Source organism: Hemicordylus capensis, chromosome 2 (assembly GCF_027244095.1).
Source record: "Hemicordylus capensis ecotype Gifberg chromosome 2, rHemCap1.1.pri, whole genome shotgun sequence".
Taxonomy (NCBI): domain Eukaryota; kingdom Metazoa; phylum Chordata; class Lepidosauria; order Squamata; family Cordylidae; genus Hemicordylus; species Hemicordylus capensis.
The window spans coordinates 74,370,860-74,397,717 of record NC_069658.1 but is presented as its reverse complement, the minus strand read 5'-3'; the positions used below and the strand labels follow the sequence as shown (position 1 = coordinate 74,397,717).

Here is a 26,858-nt window from a genome sequence, read left to right as displayed (position 1 = left end):
CTTTAATAGAAACAAACAGAAAAATATGAATTCCTTTCCACTAATATGTATACCTTGTCCAAAAGGCAGATTTGAGAGGAATCATATTTGTATTTGGTATGTTCTGTAATATTTTACTATGCATTTTTTAAAACAATGTAACAGCTCAGAGCTAAAACATTAGAAAAGCCAGATTACAACAGGAAGCATGTCCGAAGCAAGGTCCATTTGATACAGCAACACTTGTTTTATTTCACATAACAGTATATATCTGTGGCTGCCCCAGGGCTTTGGAATATGCTCCCTACTGAAATAAGAGCATCTCCATCTCTGTTTGTTTTCAGGAAGAACCTCAAGACTCTCCTGTTTTTGCAGGCTTTTAATCAGAATTAATTTTAATACTTTTAAAACCTTATTTTCATATCTATTTTATTCTATTGTTTTTATTGTCATGTATTTTAATTTGCAACTTTTAAATTTTGTACCCTGCCTAGAGATGTACATATCAGGTGATACAGAAATATAATATAATATAATATAATATAATATAATATAATATAATATAATATAATATAATATAATATAATATAATATAATAAATTAAATATTACACAAGATGTTGCACTGTGACTAGGATTTCTTTTGCTCTAGAAGTTACTATTCTGAACCATCCTCAGGTCAAAAATACAGACGACCAACTGAAAACTGGAATTTCAGAAAGGTGAAAGCAAACATGTTAACTCATTCCTGTGTGATATGCCTGCCTAGTAAAATCCAGCCTGACTGAGGGATTATCTGCCTCTTGCGATTCTACAACCTGGATGTTCAGTTTAGAATCAGATGAACTGGGAAGGAGCTGGGCAGAAGCTGGGAATTAATATATGATACAGAGCTAATACAGATGCAACTCTGCATTGCTTGACCATGGGATCATGCCCCAGTGGCAGTCAGTGGCCATGTTGGAAGCAAACAGCCCAAACTTGGAGCAGATATAGCTTGTTCACCAAGCATTAGTCTCGGAACCAAACCAATACATTATTTACCTACACATTTTGTTTAATTGTGATATTTCCATTATTTTATAATGGAAAAGTGAAATATGAACATAGTAATTAAATAAAAGGTATATGATGTAAGAATTAAAATAAAATCTTGACAATGTTAAGTAAATTCGTGGCTGGAGATGTAATGCTCTGCATTAAATAAAGCATTGCAAAAGAGGAAACAGACAGCAAGAGTGTGACATCATTAAAACACTATTAAATTTATTCTCACCAGCAGTTCGTAACTGTCCATGCCATTAACCATCTTTTAAAAATTAAAATGTTATTAACTTTTCCTTACATTGGTACAAACACGTGAAGAAAAGAAAGTCATTTCCCAGCGTCATATTCTATATGTATCAGCTCAGTATGTTCTGTATGAGTCATCATATTTCAATTAGCATATAATGAACTGGATTCTAATGAACTTTACTGAAAGAGTAACAGAAGATCAATTAGTTCTGCAGTTCTTCAGTTCCCTACGGAATGGAACAGAATATTCCAGCACTTCATGACCTGACATTTGTAATATAAACAACCATATAACCAAGGCAATGGAATTAAAATGAGATACAGGGACTCGCTTTTTTTTTTTTTTTTTTGGTAAGTTAAGTGGAGCAGAATAGATTTTAGATCTCTAGCTACCTCTAATATTTTTCTCACTTACACTAGTTCTCTCTTACACCACGTAACATTTTTAGATGATTTGTTTTAATGGCCTCCTATGACTGCCTCTTAATTTCATGTATTTCCAAATTAATGCTTCTTCATTTAAGGTTCATGCATTTAGCTATAAATGAAGTTGTAATATAAAATGAAACATGTTCAAGCATATTGATCTTTAACAAATTTATTCCACATTAACGGCAAAAGAAAAACTGTTAATATTCTTGAGACAAACCACTATGGTGATAAAAATTACAGTTCCTTAGTCCTAATACTCTTACAGGCAACCGAAGCATGTGCAGAACTGCCTCTGATACTGCAGTGAATGAGGAAGCTTGTTTGCATTGCTCAAGACCCAGGCACAGCTCCTCTATAGATGAAAAGGAGGAGCTTAAAGAGGCCACAGAGTCCAATGAAGACCATATGCTTAGGTCATTCTGGGAAGCGGTCACCGGAGAACATGCTTGCTGATTTCTTCAACAAAGAAGTGGTGGAATCAGCCCTGGAGAGACCCAATAACCAAACCCCAGGATGTTCCCTCACGATTCCCAGTATCTTCAGTGCTAGTGAATTCTCCAAAAGTATCATCCCTATCCCATCTTTCCAGTCACACTATACCAGTCAGAACATGTAGTCACACCATTGGGATGACAACAGATACACCAATGTACCAGAGTCAACAGACAGTGCAATCCAGACTGATACTGCTTTAATGGTGAGTTGATCATTCTGAGGAAGGTTTGGCTTGTGCCATAGCTCTCTACAGGAGTATGAAATACTAAATGGTTCCCATCTAGTCCTGGAGGAACACCTAAGGATTTTTTGCACACCCTGCATTATTCTATCTTGTATTCTGATCTCTGATGCTTGAATCTTATGCTACTTCCTACTGCAAACATGTCAACCCAACTACTTGCGGGCTGAGATTAATTGAAGGTACTCTCTATTGAGCAGCTTCTATGGATACTTGTTTACATTCCCCACTCTTCTGGCAAGTTGCAGTTAAACCAGGCCTGGGGTGGGGGGATCTATTTGTTTTCTTCATCTTTCATGCATACTTGATTAAGCAGGCATATTTGATTGATTAGGTTCATGCAGCATGTGGGACTTGTATGGTTAAACACAAGCCCGGTTGAGAAACCAAAATGCAAACCAAACCAAAAATAGCCCCCCCCCCACACACACATCTCTTTTTTTGGACACTTTGTTCTTCTTTGTGTCCTATACTGAGTCCCCAGATGGGATATTATATGCTCCTCAACAGTATAAATGCATAGCCTAATGTCAGAATGTTTGGTTCACTTTTTTGTTGCTTAAAGGTGCATTACAGCCCTTTTCTATTTTTTGGAACTTTTCTTTTGTCACACTTCTTTTGGACTACTTGCTGGTATCTGTTTTTATTGGGCACTAGCTTTAAGTCTGTATTTTCTGTTTTGGTTCTCTTTACCTCATGTGTTACCCTACCTATTTGTAAATCTGAAAACTTGAATTAAGACAGTGTCTAACATCCGGACTAATGCTATGTCATACATGAGGCAGGGAGGGGCTATTTTCACTGATCTCCCCTTCCCTCTGAAGCTTACTGTGTCTCCCAAACATATGTCCCTGAGGACTGTGTGACCTTCAGGGACATATTTTCGGGAGGTGCAGTGGGAAGGGGTAGATTGGCAAAAATCACTCCTGCTCCCCTTGCATGATAACAAAGCTATCCAATTATTCTGGATGTTAGTCACTGCTGCACCAGCACAGTGCTAGTCTGAATATCAGCCATCGTTCCTGTTGCATTTAAAGGTGGCTCATACACTTCAGTAATAACTGGCCTTGTCCAGTTTCCATTTGAGTTTGGGATTTGTACACATTTATTCTGATTTTAAACACATCTGAATAAAGTCAATGTATTTTGGGCAATTTCACTATGAAGTCAGCAAGTTTGACATCGACTCGACAGAACACTTTACCTTTACCTTGCCATGATATTGTTAGGCTTTTATTTTTCATTAGAAAATGTGTTCATTTCAAGTGAATTATTCATTAGTAAGGCCCTATATGATCATCACCAATAAAGTCCTATACAATCTGGCATATTTAAAGGAGTATCTTTCCCCATAAGAGCCCTTACCTCTCCAAAAACCAGAATGGAAAATCCTGCTGAAAGGCCCTTCTGACTGAGAACTGAAATCAGTATGGGGCTGAAACACAGCCTTCATGGTTATCACCCCAAGCTTAAGGCATACAGTTCCTAAAGGTATCTTCCTCATTCCTAACCTTCAGTCATTCAGGACCATCAGTCATTCAAGTCAGTGGAGGGCTTACCGTATTTTACGGACTATAAGACGCTACGGACTATAAGACGCACCTTAATTTTAATCCAGTTTTTCAGAGTTTTAACATATTAAACTGTTAAAACATATAAGACGCTCCTGAATTTTGGCGGATATTTTTTGAGGAAAAAAGTGAGTCTTATAGTCCATAAAATACGGTAATTCATATATTACTTGTCAACACAGTAGCTGCCATTTGTGCATAGTTTGGCTCACATCTTCTGGATTGTCTGGATTTCTCATACCTGCATTAGCAATTGCATCAGTCCAGTTTAAGCTTGCACTAACAGTTACACCACATTCCCAGACCACTCATCAGACCATAGTGAGTCATGTGAATTTTTACACATGATTCATCATACACGGGCCAAAGATTTGGATGTGCAAAAGACTATCTTGCCACAAGCTGTGGGATAGGCTTTGGATGTATGCATCCATACAAACCCATTCTCCATTTGAGCACAACATGCAACATCTACAACTACAAGTATTTATATGCTGCTTTTCACCAAAGTTCCCAAAGTGGTTTACAAAGAGAAATAAAAATAAATAAGGATGGATCCCTGTCCCCAAAGGGCTCACAATCTAAACCCAACATCTGATGTACTTTGCTAATGCTGAAGATTCACAAACTTCAGTTAATTTTATGTTTTTATTATGTTTATTATTCAAGTTTATTATGAATAATATTATGTAGACAAAAATAAAGCGGTTTTTGTGTAGAACCAATTTAAACTAACCAAATAGTCTGGAGACAGTTTGAAGTGCCACTGACAAAGCTCCCTCCTCATTCCTACCATAAATGACCAAGAGTGAACATAAACAGGTTTCCTGAACAGAACTGTGATAGCAATAGTTCAATTAAACTGTGTGAAAGATGATGTGGCCTCAAGGTCACCTTTGTCTAAAAAATGCCATTGTTTTAGATCAGTACACATTAAATTAATCCCACAACTGGAGGCCAGTTATGTTCACACCTGTATGTGTACTGACTGAGAAAATAATTCAAAATAAGTGAAATATGATTCTAAGACGAGTCTGTAAGAGTAATAAATACTTACAGCAACTGCCTCGAGGATTTGTTTCACAGCATCAGCAGCATCTCGTTCACTGTAATATCCTTTTTCCACAATCCTATAATGAAACCAGAAGACGCCACTCAGGCTCAAGGATTACAATGAGAGCAAAAGCCTAGGTAAATGTGCTATTAAAAATTAATCACATAGTAATCAAAGGAGACACATCTTAAAACCTATGATGTGCCTTGTAGAATAAAAAGAGCCACTTGCCAAAAGCTAAAAATAGATTTACTCTACAATTCTAATTTACAGCAAATCTAAAAAGATACTTTCAAGTCATCAATATAGTTGCTGCAAAAATGAAATAAATATTTAACTTATCCCTGAAATCGGGCTCTGTACCAGAGGACTGGAGAGTAGCAAATGTAACACCGATTTTCAAGAAGGGATCCAGGGGCGATCCGGGAAATTACAGGCCGGTTAGCCTAACGTCCGTTCCAGGCAAATTGATGGAAAACATCCTCAAGGATAAAATTGTAAAGCACCTAGAAGAACAGGCCCTGCTGGGAGTGAGCCAGCATGGCTTCCGCAAAGGCAAATCTTGCCTCACCAACCTTTTGGACTTCTTTGAGAGTGTCAACGAGTGTGTGGATCAAGGTGATCCAGTTGACATAGTCTACCTGGACTTCCAAATAGCTTTTGACAAAGTTCCTCATCAAAGACTCCTGAGGAAACTTAGCGGTCATGGGATAAGGGGACAAGTACATGTGTGGATTGCTAACTGGTTGAAAGACAGGAAACAGAGGGTAGGTATCAATGGAGAATTTTCACAATGGAGGGAAGTAAGAAGTGGGGTCCCCCAGGGATCTGTACTGGGACCGGTGCTTTTAAATTTATTCATAAATGATCTAGAAACAGGGGTAAGCAGCGATGTGGCCAAATTTGCAGATGATACCAAACTCTTCCAGGTAGTGAAATCCAAAATGGATTGTGAGCAGCTCCAAAAGGATCTCTCCAAACTGGGGGAGTGGGCGACAAAATGGCAAATGCGGTTCAATGTTGGCAAGTGTAAAGTGATGCACATTGGGACAAAAAACCCTAATTTCAAGTATATGCTGATGGGATCCGAGCTGTCGGTGAAGGACCAGGAGAGGGATCTTGGGGCTGTGGTGGACAGCTTGTTGAAAGTGTCGACTCAATGTGCGGCAGCTGTGAAAAAGGCAAATATAATGCTAGGGATCATTAGAAAGGGGATTGAAAATAAAACGGCTAACATTATAATGCCCTTATACAAAACTATGGTGCGACCACACTTGGAGTACTGCGTACAATTCTGGTCACCACATCTTAAAAAGGACATTGTTGAACTGGAGAAGGTACAGAAGAGGGCAACCAAGATGATCAGGGGCCTAGAGCACCTTTCTTATGAGGCAAGACTACAACACCTGGGGCTTTTTAGTTTAGAAAAAAGACGACTGCAGGGAGACAGGATAGAAGTCTATAAAATCATGCATGGTGTGGAGAAAGTGGAGAGAGAGAAATTCTTTTCCCTCTCACACAACACTAGAACCAGGGGTCATTCCATGAAATTGATTGCCAGGAGGTCTAGGACCAACAAACGGAAGTACTTTTTCACACAACGCGTGATCCACTTGTGGAACTCTCTGCCACAGGATGTGGTGACAGCCAACAACCTGGATGGCTTTAAGAGGGGTTTGGATGACTTCATGGAGGAGAGGTCTATCAATGGCTACTAGTCGAAGGGCTGTGGGCCACCTCCAGCCTCAAAGGCAGGATGTCTCTGAGTACCAGTTGCAGGGGAGTAATGGCAGGTGAGAGGGCACGCCCTCAACTCCTGTCTGTGGCTTCCAGCGGTATCTGGTGGGCCACTGTGCGAAACAGGATGCTGGACTAGATGGGCCTTGGGCCTGATCCAGCAGGGCTGTTCTTATGTTCTTATGTTTGTGCTAATAAATATTATATGTTTAATGTGGACGCTATTATAAGAAATGAGCATGCTTATTAACTCTGGTATCAAAGTACAGGTGCTAAACTTCACACAGCTGGTCAGGAATAAATCTCACCGAAACCAGTGATCTTTAATCCTGAACGGGTATGTATAGGGCTGAAGCCATGATTTGAAAGTCTAAACGTTCTAGTATGAACGTTCTAGTATGAAAGGGATCTGCAGGTTAATGTAGGCAGAAATAGGGCCATAGCATGCCTTTGATTGTATACTGCACAGATACTAGTTTAAGCCAATTCTTTGACACATGAGATCTTTATAGTTCCCAAGCCTGAATACTATCCTGTATTGCCTTGTTTTGTGGAAACAGGGTTGCCACTGCTAACCAACAAAGAGACAGGTCACACTGTTAATCATACAAGCAAGAAGCTGTGGCCCCTCTATAGAATGCATTTCACATGGGGAAACAAAAAACCCAGCTGAATAGATAAAGCCACAGCAATCTTCACAATTGTGATGATGTGTACATTGTCAGGGAAGGGCTGTGCTGCAGCTGCTTACAATTAGGAGATACTGACTTTGTAAGCTAGCTCTAAGTAACCCATCCAGGCATGGAAAGATACATCCCACAAGGAGACTTTTGTAGGCAGGGAAAAGATGGAGAGGACAGGTGCATCCTAAAGTCTACTGCACTGCATTCTAAAGCCAGCAAAAAAGCATGGTTGCTGGGTTTTCTCAAGGGCTGTGTAGGATGCACCTTGAGTTCATATCTGTTTAGAAGCCTTTGATTGCACTGCAGCAGCTAAAGTTGCAGCATAGTACCAAACATTTACATTGCTAAAGCTCTATTACATGTAATGATAGTTAAAAGGAATTATCCTCATACCTTTTACTCTGGGGCAGTCACACTGAAAATCAATGGGTCTACTTCAGAATAAGTGATTTGAAGAAATAAAGAATTTGTTATCTCATGTCTCAATAGAGCATTTAGTTTTCAGATCATTCAAAGCTGCCTGATTATAGAAAGACTACCATGGAGTTATCCAGACATGGCTTGATGCCCTGGGTGATCGGAAGAGCAAATCTGCTTTGCAGCTGATTCAGAGCTGTTTAATTCGCGGCATTAAATGGACCGTTCACTTTTCCTTGGCATTTCCTCGGCTCCTCTCCTCATTCTCTGTGGATCTTTCTCTGTGTGCATTCCCACAGCTTGCTCAGGGTTATTTCCCCCACAAATCACATCCCAGAGGAAGAGGCACAAGACGCCTCCCTTCAGTATTACTTTTTTTTTTTTAGTTTGACAGCCAGCTGTCAAGACTGACTAGTCAAAACAACAGAACTCTTAATCTGAACATGCTGGATATGACCCAAAGCTTGCTGATTTTTATATGCCTTCATCACCTCATGCCCTCCCCCGACCTCCTAGACCTTTTAACAGGCCATGGAAGTTTAAAGTAGAAATCATTGCTTTCTCTCTGTGATGAAGAAAAATGCAGTCACATGGAATCAGCTCAGATACAAAGGTTTCAGGTTACATTGAACCTGTAGTCTCCATTGTTTAGCTTCCAGGCATCCTCCAACAACATCTGCATATGGTGGTGTCCCTTGGAGACTGCTGTTCCTCAAAATCTGAACTTTTGTATGGTGTCCCTCAGGGCTCCGTATTGTCTCCGATCTTGTTTAACATCTACATGAAACCACTTGGAGAGATCATCAGGAGATTTGGTGCAGGGTGCTATGAGTATGCTGATTACACCGTCTGTTTCTCCATGTCAACTTCATCAGGAGAGAACATAACCTCCCTAAATACCTGCCTGGAGGCAGTGATTGGCTGGATGAGGGATAACAAACTGAGACTGAATCTAGATAAGATGGAGGTACTCATTGTGCAGGGTCGAAACTCTGGAGATGAGTTTGATCTGCCTGTTCTGGATGGGGTCACACTTCCCCGGAAGGAACACATATGCAGTCTGGGGTGCTTCTCGATCCGAGCCTCTCCCTGGTGTCCCAGGGTGAGGCAGTAGCCAGAGGTGCCTTCTATCAGCTTAAATGCCAGCTGCATCCATTTCCTGAGACAAACGACCTCAGAACATTGATACATATGCTGGTAACTGCCAGACTGGATTACTGTCTATGTGGGGCTGCCTTTGTATGTAATCCGGAAATTACAGCTGGTTCAGAATGTGGCAGCCAGGGTGGTCTCTGGGTCATCTCGGAGAGACCACATTACTCCTGTATTGAAAGAGCTACATCTGGGTCAACTCGGAGACCACATTACTCCTGTATTGAAAGAGCTACACTGGCTGCCGATAAATTTCCGGGCAAAATACAAGGTGCTGGTTATAACCTATAAAGTCATAAATGGCTTGGTCCCTGGGTATTTAAGAGAACGTATTCTTCAATATGAACCCCACCACCCATTGAAATCATCAGGAGAGGTCTGTCTGCAGTTGCAACTGGCTTGTCTGGTGGCTACTCATGGACGGGCCTTCTCCGCTGCTGCCCTGAAGCTTTGGAATGCACTCCCTGTTGAAATAAGAGCCTCCTTATCTCTGACAATTTTTAAAAAATCTTTAAAGAAACATCTGTTCACCCAGGCTTTTAATTAAATACCATTTTAATAGTTTTAACATTGTTTTGAAATATTGTTTTAAGGTTTTAAATTGTAATGTTTTAACTTTTCACTGTCATTTATTTTAACCAATGTTTTAATTTCTGTTATTATTTGTTTTAACTAATGTTTTAACTTTTCTGTTATTTTTTGTTGTAAACCGCCCAGAGATGTAAGTTTTGGGTGATATAAAAATATGTTAAATAATTAAATTAAATTAAATTAAATTAATATGTAAAGCCTATGTTCCTATGGAGACCAAGCTTCAATAAGATGAAGCCTTAAAGGAAGACCCACATTCTGCATTCCCATTCGTGTTGTGCTTGTGTTTAAATCAGGAATTTCTCTCCCCCCCTCCCCTTCTGGTCTCCCTCCATAGAATTTCACCAGTCTGCCACAACCACTCTCCCCATCCCCAGCACTCGCAATTGCAAATCACTCCAAGAGCAGACCATACCGAACACAGCTGTCAAACTCCCCTTCATGCTGACACTTGGCATTCCAGAAATCTACCCAGCAAACATTTTTAAAAACCACACACGAAAGTGCGAGTTTGGAAAAAAGCCAAATTATCGGCAATGGCCCCTCCATCACAGATAAGCGTTGGGGCATACCAGAAGCCTCAGGTTTCCCCCCAAAAGCTGCTGAAAATAAAGGAATTTTTTTACACCAGACATAATTCAGGCTGACAGAATGTACAGCCATAATTCAGGGGGGAAAGAGTCATGTCTGAACTGGTCTCTGCTAATCCGCAGCGACTTTGGGGTAAATCCAGCTGATATGTGGACTCACACCCTCCATGTGTGTAAAAGCTACATGTGAACTAATCTGTGGCCACAGTACAGAGAACAGCAAGCCCTAGCATCCTTGGGCTCCTTACAAAAAAGATTGCTTTGGCTCTATAATGATAACCACAGCACAGTGAAAATAATACAGCATAAAAACCTTGAACAATTAATTACTGCAAAAGTGTTTTTGAGTTAGCAGCAGAGAATATAAAGCTGGTATATTTAGAGGCATTGATGCATTCAAGAAGAGTACACAGCATCAGCAAACCTTTTCCATGTACTCACTTTATTACTGCATTGATCCCCAAAAAATAAGATATTAATATAGCTCAGTTCAAAACTTTTATAGCATAAAAACATTATTCCATGTAGGGTTGCCAGCTCTTGATTTAAAAAAATACTGGCTCTGTGGCTGCAGCCAGAGCAGGAAGCAGGCAAAAAAGAATGGCAAGTGATGGAATTTGGCAGGTGAACAGTATGAGGTCAGGAGGAAAAGTATCTTTGCTTATTGATGTTTACACTCTTTTTCAGACCTTGATATCAGTTACCTGCCAGAACACAATTGTACTAGTAAATAATAATGGATAGGTGACAGCACCGCTTCAACAGAACATGAGAATATTGGGGTTCATATGAGCATATAGAGAATGTGGGAGCTAGGAAGAAGGAATAGAGCACAGAGTGAATCTTGTCATGGGCAAAATGAAAAAAGGAACAGGTCTAGGGTATTTATCCATTCACCATGGAATATATGCTGAGAACAATTAAGGAGTATTTTCAGATAGCAGGCTTACTGTAGGTTTAAAAACTGACGCAAAAAGTGGATTTTTTTTTTTACCCCAGACATAAACTGGGCTACATTATAATGCCTAATGAAAAACCCAGATCATGACTGGAATGCTCCCAAATAGTTCGCATGGACTTTGGGGTCAATCTGGCCAATATGTGAACACACACCCTCCATTCCGGAGGAGAAGTGAGCGAAAAGCCCCATCTGGAAATGCTCCAGGTGTTTCTAGACATTTGTTTTGTTAGATATTTGTTTAAATACTTTGCAAAAAAGTAGCAATGGTTTCACATTTTTTACTGACAAAATTATTTTCTGTGTTGTTTTCCTGCAGTTAACAGTATTAAAATGAAGATGGATGATCTCTTGAGAGTCTGCAGTACCTAAAATAAACTCACACTTCCACTGGATTATTTAAAAAGGCTTCACACACAGAAAGGTGCCCCCCCCCCCCCCGCTAATTGATAAGGTTGCAATATAATGCTATAAAGGCTGCTCAAGCCTAGAGTGATTAAAGAGTAATCTGGGGTTTTTAATTCCTTGAAAAGTTCACAACATGCATCTGTATACCATCCAAAAATGATCAGCAAAACATTTATTGCACAACATGAGCACTGGTCTTAATTAAGTTGTGTACACAACAGCTGGAGCTGAACATGCATACCCTTTCAAAAAAAATGGCAATCACACAAATCAGCTCTTTGGTAGGGAGGAAGATGCAGAGGGAACTGTATCCAGCCACATATTTCCCTCACCTCCTCCTGAACAGCTGACTGGATTATCAAAAAAATTCTGGAAGAGCTATGTACACACAGCCCCAGCAGTGTGGGAGGACCACGTGTGAAGCCTCAACATGTGTGCATTCTTTTAGGGAAACATACACTGAAGTCCTCATCCTCCTAGCTGGATAGAGGTGTTGGTCTGCAAAAATCCTAACTTCAAACTGTCTCTTTCCCCTGAGCTCCTGATGATGAACAAAGGGTGAGGACCTATTCTGTTTCATAGATAATGAGACTATTCACACAAGTGTGCAAAACCGGGCTAAGGGAGCCCAGCCTGGTTTTGCACAAGTGTGTGAACCACCAGAATTGGGCCTGATCCCAGAGGCTCCATGGCGCCAAACCTGCCTAAACAGCCACCCTCAAACAAAGTAAGGGGAGCAAACGCTCCCTTGACCCCTTTTTTTTGCTCATAGGGCAGCCACGGCTGCTTGCAACCATGGCTGCCACACTGCGGGGAGCCCAGGGAGAGAGGATTCCCATGATGCACCACACTCTCACATGGTGCAGCCAGGTAGTTTCTGGCCCCTGACCCTCCCAGCTGCCTTGGTCTGCGGGGAACTGTGTGGGCGTGCGAGGAGCGTGCCCAACAACAGCGTCATAGTTTATTTCATGCTTTTCTCAGGCTTAGTGAAAATGGCAGTTTAAGTTAACCACCAGCCCACTCTATGAGTGCCCAGTGTGACTCTTGTGACTCTTCAAGCAATCTTCCCTTTCTGATATTTCATGCTGCTAACAGCAAGTACGTAAGTAAGTAAATTTATTACGGTCCTTAGACCAGCTTAACATTTAAAATAATATTTAAAATAATACAATTATAATTTACAAAATATTCAAATTGCTAATACAAGCTCTATGAAGTTTGGATGCAACAAAACAGAACTTGGCCACATTTATAGAAGTAACAAGTTTAAAATCTGACAGTAAAAAATCCAAGTAAAATTGATCTGTATGGCCAGGATGGTTCTTTAAGAGAGGAGCAATAAACTTAATACGAGCATCCTTAGTACAGAATAACATGGAGAACTGACTCTATGTCCCCTGAGCCACAAGGGCAACGACACAATGCGTATGGAACTCGTTTATATTTCCCGTCTAGGAGTGCAGAGGGAAGGGCGTTCAAACAAGCAATGGTCAGTGCTCTCCTAAACGTAGGTAAAAACATATGGTCTAAGTATTCAGCCGGTTTGTGGCTGAAGTTTTGAGGGCCTATATAGATTCCCCTTGGTAGTCAAACACATTCCTCCTGCAGATCTATATCCAATAGTCGTTGCCTAACAAAACATACCCCTCCCTATAAGGTTTTCTTGGGACGTGCCCAGTTGATGCAATTTTGTTTTTAGAGCTATTTCCCATTTAGATGTAAAACTCTCAATTAATACTAAAGGTGCTAAACCAACTGGGAAGAAAACCAAATGCAGCCAGAATTTGATTATACAAAACCAGATTTTCATTTTCAAGGTGGTAACCCCAACCTCTCTACGGAGAGTCACATTAGCTGTGCCTCTGGGGGCTTGAAGGATGGCCCTTAAGAATATAGTTTGGACTGCTTCTAAGATTGTAAAGTTATCAAAAGGCCCAATTTGTGCGCCATAAAGAATTTGAGGGTATATTTTAGCCTTCATTAATTTGACAGCCGCTGGGACAAAGACAGCACCTCTCGAGATGTAAAAAGACTTAATCACATTTGCTGTCCATTGGGCACTGTGAGAAACAAAGCTTTCCGGGATCCGGAAAGATTTCTGGGATGAGCTTTCCGGGATCCACTGGAAAGAAATACAACCCCTAAATACTTGAAAACCTTGACCTGCTCAATGTTATGCCCATTTATGGACCATTTATGGGTTTGGGGGCAATTTGCAAAAACCATCACCTTAGTCTTGGTATAGTTTACCTCCAAGGCCTCCTTCACAGTATAGGAACTCAAGGAAGTTAAGGCACGGCTTAATCCTATCTTGGTTTGCGATAATAGGACAATATTGTCAGCATAAAGCAGTAACGAAACATACCTATTTGCAAGTATAGGGGGGTGAAGAGCAAGGTCATTCAGATGAGAAACTATTGAATTTATATAAAAAGTAAATAAAACAGGGGCAAGAATACAACCTTGTCGTAGTGCTGCTGACAGCACCATCTAAAATGGTTCCCCCTTTCTACCATGAAGTTGACTGTAATTTGGTAGGTGATAGGAGAAATTGCTTACTGGTATTAGCACTTCTTATTATGTTACCGCTTTCTAATGTTGCCTGATGAGCTGGATCATATTTTTCAGATATCAAGTTTCCATTGGCTTAACTGGAACATTTTACTGCATAATGTGAAGAATTCAGTACTCACTGAATAAACAGGCTTTTTATCTCTTATTTTAAGCCTCTTGTTTTATTTTTTTATTATTTTATCTTGGCTAAATGATTATTTGCCAGGAGCAGCAAGGTGAATGTATCATTAATGCATGTTAACTTAAAATTTCTCTAGAGCAATAGTTTAAAAATTAAAGGCCCCTTAGAAAATGCTCTGTGTTTGCAACTGATGAAAAGTTTGCAAAAAAAAAAAAAAGGAAATCAACTATTAAAATAAAACAGGATTGCTTTATGTTTAACAAAACTGATAGCATATGGAATGCCTTTTCAAATGTCTGGCATCAGCATTGATGCAGTTCCAGCTTCTAGTTGCCAGGATAACTTTAGATCGTTACAGAATGATGTGTCTTTGTAAATGAATCTAGTGGGCTAGTTTTGCAAACACTTCAAAATTTCAGTGAACAGGAATAGTTAACTTTGCAGATACCAGCATACAACTGGCCCAGCTGTCACTAAGAAACTGTGATGGATTATGTTGCTTACCAAGATTATTCTAGTGTTTGGGAATCTATTCCATCAGAGGAGATTCTTTTTGTGCCCTTGAAGAAGGCAATTCACTGAAATGCACTGAAATTCCCAAAGGGCCAGTTTGGCTGTTATGTCTGAACTGGCCCTGTCCACATGTAAATAGGGACCTGAATGAGCACATCCCACTCCCCTTACCTGTGTGCAATTCTGTTTTGAATAGTAGTATGGGGACTACCATCTAGAAATGTGAAAACTGGGGGGGGCATTTTTTCTGGGGGGAAATTACCCCCCCCATTTTTTCAGGCTTCCCCTCAGGTCTTCACATCTCAACTACCACTCCCTCACACATGTAGCAAGATGTACTTATTCATGTGCCTTATTGTGTGTAAGTAGGGCTGGCTCTGCTGTATCATCTAACTTGGCCCAATTAGTTTAGGAATGGAGTGTGTACCCCTAAAAAGATGAAACCATTGGTCTCAGTGAGTTTTTCCAAATGTTCACAGCACACAAAAATGTACAAAATGCAAAATCATACCATTTGAATAGTTTGGGTTCTCCTATTGTGCAGACAAGAGTGGCAGTGAGTAATAGAAAGTATATAGAGGCCAGGAGTGAAGGTTTGGGAAGTTCATGGAGGGAGTCAAGGAAAGGTCAGTGGAATTTACACAGAGTATTGGAGGGTTTTCTCTCACAGCAATCGTTCCAAAATTAAAAAGATATGGCTGCGGCTCCACAACCAAGCACCATCTAATTACCAAAATGACCTTTCATTTAGTTAGTTCCCACTAACATTCAATACAGCAATAATAATAATCTCTCCTAAAAGCTGAGATTCCACTTTCTTTAATATAGTGTTTACAAATTACAAATAATACCATGGATGAGCTGCTGGACTGGAATGCTTTGAGAGGTTAGTCACACTAGATGTGAATGTTGCAGTGGTTTGTGGTGGTGCATGCTTAGCAAAAAGCAGAGAAACTCTTTCAGGTTATGCTTTGATTTGGGTCTACACCAAGGGTAGTTAACCGTGGCTCTCCAGCTGTTGTTGAACTACAGTAAATTGTGGCTGAGGATGATGGGAGTTACAATTCAACAAAGCTGAAGGATCAAGATTGCCTTCTGATGGTCTATAGAGTCTCCAATGAACTGCATGTGGAGAAAGAGAAGGCCAGGTGGGTGAACAACTCACACACTAATATCCAAAGAACTGTCTGAGTGGGTGCAACAAGTGTGTGTGTGTGTGTGTGTGTGTGTGTGTGAGAGAGAGAGAGAGAGAGAGAGAGAGAGAGAGAGAGAGCGCATTTATTCAAAATTGCTTTATATATATATATTTAAAACAAATTAGATATGAACATCGACCACAATGATTTCCTTTATAAACCTGCATAACTAAAGTTTTAGAGCAGGGATTCCCAACCCTTTTAGTGTACCCCTTCCGTCAAAAGCTTTCAGTTGAGGAACCCATAGAGATGTTGTGTGTGTACATATACGTACTGAATGTACATGTGCACGCGCGTGCACACACACACACACACACCCCTTACAATTATGAAACAGGATACTCCAGTCACTGGCTTACATCCTGTTTAAATTACTCATAAGCACTCCCATTGAAATTACAATGGAAGTAAAAGGAAAAGGAAAGATTGTGCCGTCGAGTCAGTGTTGACTCCTGGCGACCACAGAGCCATGTAGTATACTTGGTGGAATACAGGAGTGGTTTACCATTGCCTTCCTCCCACAAAGTATGAGATTATGCCTTTGCCATTGTCAATGAAGTGAGCATCTGCCTCCAGTGCTTTCCTGTATCGCTGCTGCCTGATATAGGTGACTACAAATATATATTTACCAGGCACAGTCTTGGAAACACACCGGTGGCGATTCAAACAGCCTCTTGCTCCCTAGGCAAGCTGCTTCCCCACTGCACCACTGCAGCTATTTGAATACAATGCAAGTACTCAATGCTAATTTTCTGATCAGCATGTAGCTAGCTAATCAGGAGCAGAGGAGGAGGGTCTTTACCCTCCTCTCTCCCCTTCTGCAGTGGACACATTGAGGATGGGTCAGCTTCAAACCAGCAATCCTCGGATGGGGCAGAAATATTGTGGCTGCAGTGCAGGGAGGTAGGAGACCTCTGAGTACCCTACGGGAGTCCTTCAGTACCCATAAGTATACTAATACCCCTTGTTGGGTCCCCCTGATTTAGAGGAAAGGGTATAAATTGACCAAATCTTTCAGAGGTTCAATGGGTGAGCGACCAGACAGAACAGATGGCATTCTTTTAAAAAGAAATGTTCAGAGGATTACAAGCACTTTTCAGGCAATCATTTGGGCTAGAATGAGAGAATTACAAGGCCTGCAAAGTGGGACTGCTCTAGTAACTAGGCACTGAAGTGAAGAAAACCAGAAGGGGGGATGGTTAGAGAAAGTTGACCCATTAATGGGATGAAAGCAGGTTACAACTTTATTTGCTTTAACCAGACACGTCTTATCTAAGGCAGGGACATGACACCACGTGAAGTGTAATGCAGACTAAGTGCTGGTTAGAAAACAGGCAGGAAAATGTTAAAAAGAACTGATGCAAGTTGGACACTGCTTCTATTTGCTACCCTCTAGGAGTGTAGCTTCTTTCCCAGTTCAAGACTTGCCTGGATGCATTTTTTGCTCTCAATATTTATTTACATTTTATTTTATTTTTACATTTATATTCCACTCTTCCTTCAAGGAGCCCAGAGCATTGTACATAGTTAAGTTTCTTTTCACAACAACTCTGTGAGGTAAGTAATACATATTTGCAATATGTTTTGCAAAGCCATTTCTCTCCTTATAGAGACATGGGAACGAAAGCGAAAACGGGCCCAGGACTTGCTCCTTTTATATCCTGACAGGGCATATCTGGGCAAAGGAATCTTCACCCAGGTCTACCCTGTGAGGCCCTTTTGCCCTCCCCAAGTCAATGTCATGGTGCAATGCCAGCCAATGGAGGGCAGGACTGCAGCACTGGACAGGCCAGGGCAGCACAGCTGGCTGAAGTCCTGCCACACTATCTCATGCTTTTCTACCACCCCACAAAAAATGAATGCCCACTTTAAGGAAGCAGCCCTCACTATGATGATAGTCCTGAATTCATCACGCTGCCATTTTTACAAATCACCTACCTGTCAAACAGCTCTCCTCCTGTGACCAACTCTAAGACAAGGCTGATTTCTGTGGGGGTTTCAAATATCTCCTTCAGTTTTATCTGGAGAAAGGCACAAAATGAGGAGTTTTCCATTTGTTTCTTTTCTTTTATGGATCATCACAAGGAAGTTGCAATGAAGGATGAAAGTCAAGCCATTTATCCCATTTGTTTGTACTTAAGGTTTCTGTGAGCTTATCATTCAAGATCTTAGTTGCTTCTTAAGATGCCTGTATCTTTCATTCAGTCTATAGACTCCATATTTTTCTAACGCACAGACCATAGTGAAACAGAGCTACTGCTAACAGTAAAACAGAACTTCCCTTGGGCCCACAATACCATCACCTGGAATCTCTATGGAAATTATTTTATTTATTTGTTTGTTTGTTTTTTCGATCCCATTTTGAGTGGGACCAGAATCTTGAGGTCAAAGTAAGACTCCACAAGAAAGTTTTTTTTTCTCTTTCTTTTTTTAAAAAAGGCAGTATATATTAATTCATTAGAAATCCTGGTCTTGTCTGGCCATTCTGCTGGACAAGAAATATTGGTGTTGGTAACTGCAGCATTTTTCTCCTCCTTTGTGGTACTGCAGCAGCAGTTGACTTTCCTACTACTACAATGAATATTTCTTTTTGTTACTATGAAGTTCTTATACGAGGAACTTTCCTCTGCCTCTTATATGCAGTAAATGGCATGTCAGTGATTAGCAAACAAAGAAGTACAAATATTTATGTTTTGGTTGTAAATATATCAAACTTACAATATTTGGATGTGAAAGTCGCAGTAGAACTCCTATTTCTGTTCGGACAATCTTCTTGTCTACCTAGTTAATAGAAAAAGTGTCTAGTAAGTTGTTGGTAGTACAGATCTGATTGTTACTGTAATGCTTAATACACTTAGTAGGAGTAATTAGGTTCCACTGAGTTCAGCAGGATTTACTTGCAAGTAAATTATTTAAGAACAGCCTATATATTATAGAAATAGATGAGTGAAGTACTAACATTCCTAAAGAAAATCCAAAGGTACTCTGAGTGAGGTAGATAAAAAAATACACATGATTGAAATCTGATTGATTGCCTGTAAGGGTCAAATGTTTGAAAATCAAAGTGTAAATGGGAATCTGCTGCTGGTACATCCAAAGTAAACATCTAGAATGAAATTCTTTATAAGCTTCAAAAGCTTATCAAGAGAAAACTCAATACCAAATCCACAAGTATAGCAACAGCAATAGCAATAGCACTTACATTTATATACCGCTCTATAGCCGGAGCGCTCTAAGCGGTTTACAGTGATTTAGCATATTGCCCCCAACATTCTGGGTACTCATTTTACCGACCTCAGAAGGATGGAAGGCTGAGTCAACCTTGAGCCCCTGGTCAGGATCGAACTTGTAACCTTCTGGTTACAGGGCGGCAGTTTTACCACTGCACCACCAGGGGCTTTTTTATATACAGTAATACCAAGAAATACTTTCTGAATAGGAGGACAGTTTAGTCATGTTACTGATTATTTAAAGACGATTTGATGCCAGTTTACTGGACACTGCTGAAGTTGGACTGACACAGCAGCGGCTGGTGCAGGTGCCGCCCAGGGGGCGGGGCGGTGGGAGGCACCTTGAACTGTAAATTAATAGGTGCTACATCTCCTCCTGTATCACCTGAAAGCTGTTCTGAGCAGCAGCACGCTGCCCAGCACCTGCTGCGCTGGAGGATCGACTCCACCACTGAGCTGGCGGAGGCCGTTTGCATGGCCAGCACACCACACCAGCCACCGTGGGACTGACATCAGGCAAAAACCTTTTTGAACACATATAACATTCCAGTTTCTAACAATGCCTTTGGTGAATAAGCAGCGACATATAATGTTAAGGCGTGCACCATTTAAAATGAACAAAAACGGGTAACATAATCAGTGATGAGATGGGACTCATATGGGAGATTCAGATAACAGATTCCAAGAGCCCAAAGTTCTCCCTGCTGCCTCCTGCTTATCTGGGCAAGGTCGGGAGGGATCACAGTAGGCACGGTGGTAGGGCCACCATTAGGCCCTAGATACTGCCAGTGGGAACATTAAAATTACACTTCTCAGTAGCCCTGGATGCTACCGTGCATGCTCACATCCTTGTGGCCACTAGGACCAGAGGTGCTCTTACCCGTGGACTTCAGGGCCAAAGTCCAGGACCTCCACATACCCTGGGAGCCCCCAAATCCTCTTTAGTCTGTTCTGGGTGGTGTGGTTTGTGCCCTCAAGAACCTATGTGTTAAAAAATGATGCTTAACTTGCAGCATGGGGGCTTCAAACGGCCTTTAGGTCCAGGCTCCAAAATTACCTAGGTGCTCCTCTGACTATGCCCAGGGAAACGGCAAAAGGGGGCAGTAGGGAAGGCTTACACAAGGGTTCTGTGCTCAGTCTACACCAAACCCAATTCATGTCCTGGATTATGTTATTGAATGCTTGGGGAACATTCAGCAACATAATCATTTCCATCATCCACACATGAGGGTCTACACATCAAGAAACAACAAGGCTACTTCTTAAAATTCTGCGTTGCCATTAAAAAATTCAATTAATGCAGTGCATTAACAAGACATTAGGAGCACATGTTCTAAAAGCTCCTCTGTGCATAGCCCCACTGACACCAGCACAAAGATTTCCATGAAAATTAGTAAGGGAGGAGAGCTGGTCTTGTGGTATCAAGCATGACTTGTCCCCTTTAGCTAAGCAGGGTCTCCCCTGGTTGCATATGAATGGGAGACTACATGTGTGAGCACTGTAAGATATTCCCCTTAAGGGGTGTAGCCACTTTGGGAAAAGCATAAAGGTTCCTAGTTCCCTCCCTGGCATCTCCAAAAGAGGGCTGAGAGAGATTCCTGTCTGCAACCTTGGAGAAGCCTCTGCCAGTCTGCGTAGACAATACTGAGCTAGATGGACCAATGGTTGCACACCCACACTACTGGCACTGCCACATGCCACGCTGTGTTCTGAAGGCCAGAAAAATACGTCCCAGCCTCCCAGGGGCGTAGCAAGGTTGGAGTGGGCCCAGAGACGAGATTTTAAAATGGGGCCCCCCCATTCAAAGTCCAGGGCCTCCGCACACCCCAGGCCCCCAAGGATTTAAGTCTGATATTCCAAAATAAGTATGCTGCCTGGAAATACATTTCATTGAATACAGACACGCACACGTCACAATATATAGTGATATACATTGAGTACTATACATTTGTTTTACTTTTAATGCCTAGAACACACTAGAAAGATGAATGATTAAAATGGCTCCCTCGCTGCAGATTAGCAAAGGAGACTTTCAACCATGCAGGGTGAGCCTATGTTTGTTTTCTCAGAATTCTGAACAAATTCAGTCAAGTTTGATTCCAGGAGGTTTTTCACAGGAGGCTTTTAAAGCCCTTTAACACACATCTCCTCTGGAATGGAGGTGCTGCATTCACATGTTGGCCAGATTTACCCTGAAGTCCCTGCAAGTTATTGGGGAGCAGTGAACACACAAGAAAAATAAAATAAAATAAAAGCAGAAGACATGCTTCACAGTTCTCACTCAGACCTTCTGGGTTGCAAAACAACTTGAACATAAGTGCATTTATAAATGAATGAATGAATGAATAAAATAAATATAATACTGTTTCTTCCAGAAGTTTTTGTAATTTTCTGCCATGAAACAATCCACTTATAGGACTTTTTAGATAGTTTTTTTTAAGCCAGCAAATTTTCCAAGCTGTTTAAAAATAAATATTCAGAGACTTCTCAGTCCCTCCCCCCCGCCATATCAAAGCCCTATGGCAGGCAGATCCCTATATATCGGGGGGGGGGAGGTAACCACAAAAAGGAGTTCACACTCTACCTGGCAAATGCTGGGTTTGGCAGGGCAGCAAGGGGTCTTCGGCTGCAGAGAGCAGTGGTGGCCACTCTGGCTGCCTCCTCCTTCCTGGCTGGCTTGGGCCCTACTGGAGTTCAGGCTTCACAGAGGCCTACACGAGGCCTCAGTGGAAGCCCCGCCCACCTGCCGATCAGCTGAGAGGCGGGAGAAAAGGAGCTCTTTGCAGCTTGTCTGCTGCCTGGATTGCTGGCCAGGAGGACAAGCAGGAGAGAGGGCGAACAGGGCAAGTGGCTGAGGGGCCTTGGGGCTGGGCAGGGGGCAATGGGGAGTCACGTGAGGTGCCTCTGGGGGGCCCCTCCAGGCAGTGGGGCCCCCAGACAACTGTCTCCCCTTGCCCGATCGTTGTTACGCGCCTGCAGCCTCCAGATATCCCACAATGCACTGCGCAACAAGCACAGTGCATTGGGGGATTCCTCCATGAGTTGGATGCTCTAGACGCCTGGCTTTGTGTCTGCTCAGGCTGCAAGCAGCCCAAGCCCACATACCCCTGTGTAAAAGGACACACTGGGGGCTACCAGGAAGGCAGTGCTGGATTGGCCACAATCCCAGTGCTTCACACAAGCAACCCAGGTAGGGTTTCCGAAGCCTGGGAATGGCTGCTCGTGTGATCAGGCTCCATAGGTTGCTACACAACAAGAGAAAGTCAGCAGGAAACAGGGAGTGCAGGAGGTTATTAATGATAATAATGGAAGGACTCTTGCTAGTAGTGGTGGGTAAAGAAGATGTTCCAGTCCTGAGGTCAGCCCTGCTAAAACCTAGACATGGAAATGAGAAAAAGAAGGCACAAAAATACTGCTAGAAGTTATCAAAGGCAAAAAGAGGACTGAAGCAGAAAGGAAGATCGTCTTCAATAGTTATTTTGGATAGATGTGAAGGCATAATAAAAGACTTAGTCTAGAACAAGGAAACCAAAGCTTACTCTGAGTTTGGCTGTTAGGCTGAGAAAATGATCTACATTTAAGTCACAGAGGCTAGGTGTATATAAAGCAAGACTTCATTCATTCAATTTCTATACCGCCCTTCCAAAAATGGCTCAGGGTAGTTTACACAGAGAACTAATAAATAAATAAGATGGCTCCCTGTCCCCAAAGGGCTCACAATCTAAAAAGAAACATAAGATAGACACCAGCAACAGCCACCGGAGGTACTGTGCTGGGGGTGGATAGGGCCAGTTACTCTCCCCCTGCTAAATAAAGAGAATCACCACATTAAAAAGTGCCTCCTTGTCAAGTTAGCAGGGGTTTTCCTTTGTTGTACTGGTTAGAAGGCGCTCCTTTCTGGTACACACTGGTGCTCGCAAGCTACTTATAGAGCAAGCTACTGCTCTATAAGACCCAATATGCCACAAAGTATTATCTTTGTACAAACAAGAAAGTTAATTTTAGAAATGTGCTCAAAGACAGAATTGTATATTACTTCTTTAGACATTTGGAAGAAAGGTTACTGTTTCTCATAAAGTAAGGTCTCTTCCATGTTCTCAAGAGCTCCAATAAGCTGGTTGAAACAAGAGAGTGGGGAATATGTGCCTGAAGGATAAGCAAGAGAGAAGAGAAGGAAAAATAGGGGGGGGGCGCGGTATTGTTTTTTAAGCTTCGTTAGAATTGTTTTGCCTGCTTTCCACTTAAGACGAATATTGTATATCTGCAGAACTCATCACACTATCTCATAAAGTTCACTATTAATTACACAGTCCTTCAGTATGCTCAGCACACCCAGCACGGGTTTGTTTCAGTTAATACAATGTGCAAAAATTTGTTGGTTTCCACCAACAGTGTGATGGTACCTGATGAAAATATATACACATGTTCATACAACAGCATCATCCAGGTTTCAATTACTGACTGTAACTGCACATTCTATGAATGGCCCCCCTCCCCATTTTTTTTTTTTGCCAGCTTAGGTCTCTAATTAGGTGCTTCTTACTGTCCTTCTTGGTATTTGTAAAAAAGATGTATATGCAAACGAAGAATAGATGTGTGGCCTGGAATTAATAACCAAAGCTAACAATGACTGCAGTCTACCAAGTGTTGTTGCTGTTCAATTACCATGCATTTCCATAAGGCTTACATGAATTGAGAATGTGCAGAATCAGCAGTACTAGGTGAATTACAGCTTTTATCAATATAATAATTAGCTGCTCATCACTTCAGATCCTGGGATAATGCTCTCCTTATTGCTATGAAATGTAGTCAATGCAGCAAGACCACTGCCTTATTGACAAGGATTTCTTTAGATGAATAGAACTTGACCAAGGATCTAACACAATCCTGATCCACAACTAATGCACACACCAAATTCCTGTGTGAGCAGGTCATTCACCACAAAAGAAGGGGCAGCCCCACATGTACAACTTTTTATGTGCATTGGTTCCTCCACTGAAGAGAATGCAAAAGTCCTTACAGAAGCTGCTTGGCAAGCAGATCATATGGGCCAAGTTTTCAGTTCTTTTCCTCCTGATGTCTCCTAATACTCTTCCTTGTATAATATATATAAATAAGGCAATACCTTTTCTTCAAACAACTTCTTTAGTGTTACACAGAGCTCTTCAGCAGGCAACTCCTGAAATAACATTTTTTTAAACAGATTACCAAAATACTACAACAAATAAAAAATGGCTTTCTGATTTGCTTTGCCTTGGCCCAATGAATGCATTGGAGCTCATTATATTAGTAATATCAACCAACAGCATGTGGTTATGTGACAAGGCGAACTTTTTGTAAAATGTTAGTTAAATCTTACTGTTAAAAAAAGAATAAACACACAAACTTTTACTTTACTTTATTTTCACTTAACTCTTATTTAACTTCAGTAAACCTCATTTAAAACAAAAAAAAAACAAAAAATACCCCAACCTCTATTCTAATCTGTTTCTAATGTATTTGTAAATTAATTTCTGTAAATCTGCTCATGACCTATGATTAAACTACCATGTTTAGCCAACATAGCCTTTGTAAGCTTTTCATGTCACATGAAAATTCCTCTAAATGTGATTTGTAACTGGTATCTCATGTTACAATGTTTCTATTCTTCAAGAGTCAAGACTGAAGGCCACATTTATTTAACAGTAATCTAATACGATAAAGCATATGAAAGTATTAATCACCATCACTACCATTTCCAAGAGTTGAGGAAATTATAAACCCCTGCACAGGAAAAAACAAACTCCTTTGCTTCAAAATAACTTGAGAGGTAAGCCATATTTTCCATTCTAGATGAAGTGGCAAGCATTTGTGCTGCCCACTGATTACCAGTCAGGGCTTTCTCCCAAGCCCTGCTCTGGTGGTTATGGAAACTAGACTCAGCTGTACTCTGTCTGGCTTAATTTAAGTCCCTGGTGAATAGATGGTGCAGCAATATATTGCTGGCGATTTCTTGCTTTCTTAACCTTGAACTGCTCCTTTTCTTCATGTGCTATTTTCTCAGACTGTTTTTTCATTATAATCAACAATTCTAACAGGGGGAAGGAAAACAAGAGAGGAAAAATAAGCCATCAAGGAGCTATCAGTGTGTCAGGTGGTGAAGGAAGGCATCTTAATGGGCCCAGGACAGGTGTCAGTGCAAGCAGTCCAAATAGCATTGCAGGTATTAAGTGGGGTTGAGGGCCGTCAGACCTTGAGGCTCTCCACACGGGCAGTGTGGGGAGCTGGATGGGGTTAGGTGGGGAAAGCAGGTCAAGCCTTCTCTCCCCACACACAAGTGGCTAGCCTGCCCTGGGCGCCCGGATCAGTCACCCACACGATTACCGGGTCTGTCATGGGGCCAGTAGGGGCGGAGGGGATCAGGGGCCACCTGGCCCCCGGAAGCCCCAGCATGCCCCGTGTGAGTGAACAGGGCATTATGGGAGGACCCCCAACACTTGTTGTAGCCTCCCAGGCAGGGGTCTCCTCATGAGCCCTGCCGTGGCAACTCATAACTGACAAAATGGGGTTAGCGGGGCACTTGCTTGGCAAACTTCATGTAAGGGTGGGGGCATTTAAGGAGGTTTGCTGCCCAGAGCCCTGCGGCTCCCGTTGCAACACAAGGCCTGCCAAAACTGGGCCGGGCTTGCTTAGCCTGCTTTTGGGAGGTTGTGAGAACAGCCTCCTTGAGTTTCTTGCTTGGGACTGTGCTATTGCCTGGCTTTGGACTTGGATTGGGGACCCTATCTTTGGGAAGGGGTGACAGTCAGGTGAGAAAGTCATGCCATTAGCCCAAGACACACAGTTGTCCTGCTTCATTGAATCTCAGCTGGATTACTGTAATGCATACTATTTATTTATTTAACATAATTGTATACCGCCCTACATGGGGCTGCCTTTGAAAAGTGTTTGGAACTGCAGATCCGGAACACTACAGCCAGGCTGCTGGAAGGATACCAGTTACCAGATAGATGGACTTGCTTGTAACAACAATTGAACTGGTTCCTGATTTGTTTTCCAGTCCAATTCAAAGTGCCGTTTTGGCCATGAAAGTCTGAACTGGTTTGGGACTAGTTTACCCAAAGGTAAACCATCTAAACTGCATATTTGTTAAGATCTTCTGGAGAGGCGCTCTTTTTACGACCCACCAACTTCAGTGATTTGGTTGGGGTGGATCAGGGGGTTCCAACTTATGGTACTCCAGATGTTGCTGAACTACAACTCCCATCACCCCTGCCACAATAAACTATAGGTGGGGATGATGGGAGTTATAGTTCATCAAGATTTGGAGTACCACAGATTGGGAACCCCTGGCATAGAAATGAGAGGATTTCGCTGCAGCTGAACACAAGCTATGGAACTTCCTCCCATGAAAGGCACATCTCATATTATCACCCCCTCTTTGCTGGCCTTCCACTGCCAAGTAAAAACATTTCTGTTCTGGCAGACATTTAGGAAACGGAGGTCTGGCAGCTTTTTATGTCTGCTCATTTTATTCTCTATTTTTATTTTAGTCTTATTGTAATACATTTTAATGTATTACATTATTATGTACATAATTAATGTAATGCATGTAATTATGTACATTATTAATGTAGTAGTT

The 26,858-nt window shown here is 41.6% G+C and overlaps 1 protein-coding gene across 6 annotated transcripts in view; it reads right to left on the bottom strand.

The window, feature by feature from the left end:
* The window catches only part of CAMK4 (calcium/calmodulin dependent protein kinase IV), a 169,288-nt gene that overhangs the window by 57,801 nt on the left and 84,629 nt on the right, over positions 1-26,858 (bottom strand). For 5 of the 6 annotated variants that reach the window (XM_053292291.1, XM_053292293.1, XM_053292297.1 and 2 more), the window contains 4 exons: positions 24,363-24,416; positions 18,726-18,788; positions 17,946-18,028; positions 5,071-5,143 (listed from right to left, as the gene is read on the bottom strand). In XM_053292291.1, the coding sequence (XP_053148266.1) occupies positions 5,071-5,143; positions 17,946-18,028; positions 18,726-18,788; positions 24,363-24,416 (273 nt within the window). The remainder of the gene's footprint in view (positions 1-5,070; positions 5,144-17,945; positions 18,029-18,725; positions 18,789-24,362; positions 24,417-26,858) is intronic. The other variant, XM_053292292.1, reaches the window with a different exon arrangement.